At 41.6% G+C, this 1813-nt stretch overlaps 1 protein-coding gene across 5 annotated transcripts in view; it reads right to left on the bottom strand.

Annotated features, from left to right (window-relative positions):
- tns3.2 (tensin 3, tandem duplicate 2) overlaps positions 1-1813 on the bottom strand; it is a 59314-nt gene that overhangs the window by 23459 nt on the left and 34042 nt on the right. For all 5 annotated transcript variants that reach the window (XM_014020439.1, XM_014020442.1, XM_014020438.1 and 2 more), the window contains 2 exons: positions 1443-1536; positions 1291-1359 (listed from right to left, as the gene is read on the bottom strand). In XM_014020439.1, coding sequence (XP_013875893.1) covers positions 1291-1359; positions 1443-1536 — 163 coding nt within the window. The remainder of the gene's footprint in view (positions 1-1290; positions 1360-1442; positions 1537-1813) is intronic.

The raw sequence follows: 1813 nt of genomic DNA, 5'->3' as shown, positions 1-1813 counted from the left end.
GAAGCTGAAATTAGCTGAAAGAAGCTGAAAGTAGCTGAAGGAAGCTGAAAGGAGCTGAAAGGAGCTGAAAGGAGCTGAAAGTAGCTGAAGGAAGCTGAAAGGAGCTGAAAGTAGCTGAAGGAAGCTGAAAGGAGCTGAAAGTAGCAGAAAGAAGTTGAAAAGAGCTAAAGGAAGCTAAAATAGGTTGAAAGGAGCTGAAGGAAGCTAAAAGAAGTTGAAAGGAATTGGAGGAAGCTAAAGTAGCAGAAAGGAGCTGAAAAAAGCTAAAGGAAGCTAAAAGAAGAGGAAAGGAGCTGAAGGAACTAAAAGTACCAGAAATAATTTAAAAGGAGCTGACAGAAGCTGAAATTAGCTGAAAGGAGCTGAAAGGAGCTGAAAGGAGCTGACAGAAGCTCAAAGTAGCAGGAAGAAGTTGAAAAAAGCTAAAGGAAGCTAAAATAAGTTGAAAGGAGCTAAAGGAAGCTAAAAGAAGTTGAAAGGAGCTAAAGGAAGCTAAAAGAAGATGGAAGGAAGTGAAGGAAGCTAAAAGAAGATGGAAGGAAGTGAAGGAAGCTAAAAGAAGATGGAAGGAAGTGAAGGAAGCTAAAAGAAGATGGAAGGAAGTGAAGGNGAAGGAAGCTAAAAGAAGATGGAAGGAAGTGAAGGAAGCTAAAAGAAGATGGAAGGAAGTGAAGGAAGCTAAAAGAAGATGGAAGGAAGTGAAGGGAGCTGAAAGTAGCAGAAAGAAGTTGAAAAGAGCTAAAGGAAGCTAAAATAGGTTGAAAGAAGCTGAAGGAAGCCAAAAGAAGTTGAAAGGAACTGGAGGAAACTAAAAGTTGCAGAAGAAGCTGAAAAGAGCTAAAGGAAGCTAAAATAAGTTAAAAGGAGCTCAAAGAAGATGGAAGGAGCTGAAGGAAGCTAAAGGTAGCAGAAATAATTTAAAAGGAGCTGACAAAAGCTGAAAGTAGCAGAAAGAAGTTGAAAAGAGCTAAAGGAAGTCTTAAAAGAAGATCTAGGATTAGATTCATCGTGTCCCTAAACCCACTCCAACAGTCGTGTTTTTTTTTTTGTTTGTTTGTTTGTTTGTTTGTTTGTTTGTTTTTGTGAATTGTTCCTGCAGCTGCGTGTTGTGGATCTTCTCATGCAGGATGCTGGAACAACAAAAGACCCCACCCCCCTCCTCCAGAACAGGATGTGAGTGGACATCCTGCCTGCAGAGGTCTCATCCTCTATACGGAGTCCTCCGACCTCCTGAAAGTTTTGTTTTTAGAATCAAATCCGAGCTGAAAACCTTTTTTCCATAAACTCTACCTTCTGTCCAGTCGTGTTGGTCCCACTGCCCCACTGCTCCGGGCTGAGAAACCTCTGAGAAATGTTTCACTGAGGGGATAAAAAAAAAAAAAACATGATAAGACGACACTCCCCCGACCACGAGGGTTTTGTTTTTTAACGTTATCTCTTACCGTAGGGCGTGGGAGGAGACACCGGGAAGGCCGGGGTCATTGAGAAGACGTCAGAGCTGAAGTCAACGCTGTTGGCTTTGTTGAGATGTCCATGCTTCACAAGAAACAGCACAGAGAAGAAGAGTGTTAGGAGGTGACACACAAACAAACGCACAAACACACACACACACACACACACACACACAGCAGACAGTCTTGTGATCTGTGTGGCTGCAGTCTTTGTTTTGCTGTAAACAGTTGGACTTTTCAAGGAAAGCTGCAGCTGCAGTGGCTTCTGTAGGCCCACACAACGAGATTATTTATTTTTTAAATTACGAGATTAAAGTCATAATATTACGAGATTAAAGTCATAATATTACGAGATTAAAGTC

This window comes from Austrofundulus limnaeus, unplaced genomic scaffold (assembly GCF_001266775.1).
Source record: "Austrofundulus limnaeus strain Quisiro unplaced genomic scaffold, Austrofundulus_limnaeus-1.0 Scaffold252, whole genome shotgun sequence".
Lineage (NCBI taxonomy): Eukaryota > Metazoa > Chordata > Actinopteri > Cyprinodontiformes > Rivulidae > Austrofundulus > Austrofundulus limnaeus.
Note: the sequence above shows the minus strand (reverse complement) of the source record. Positions and strands in the feature narration are given on the sequence as shown.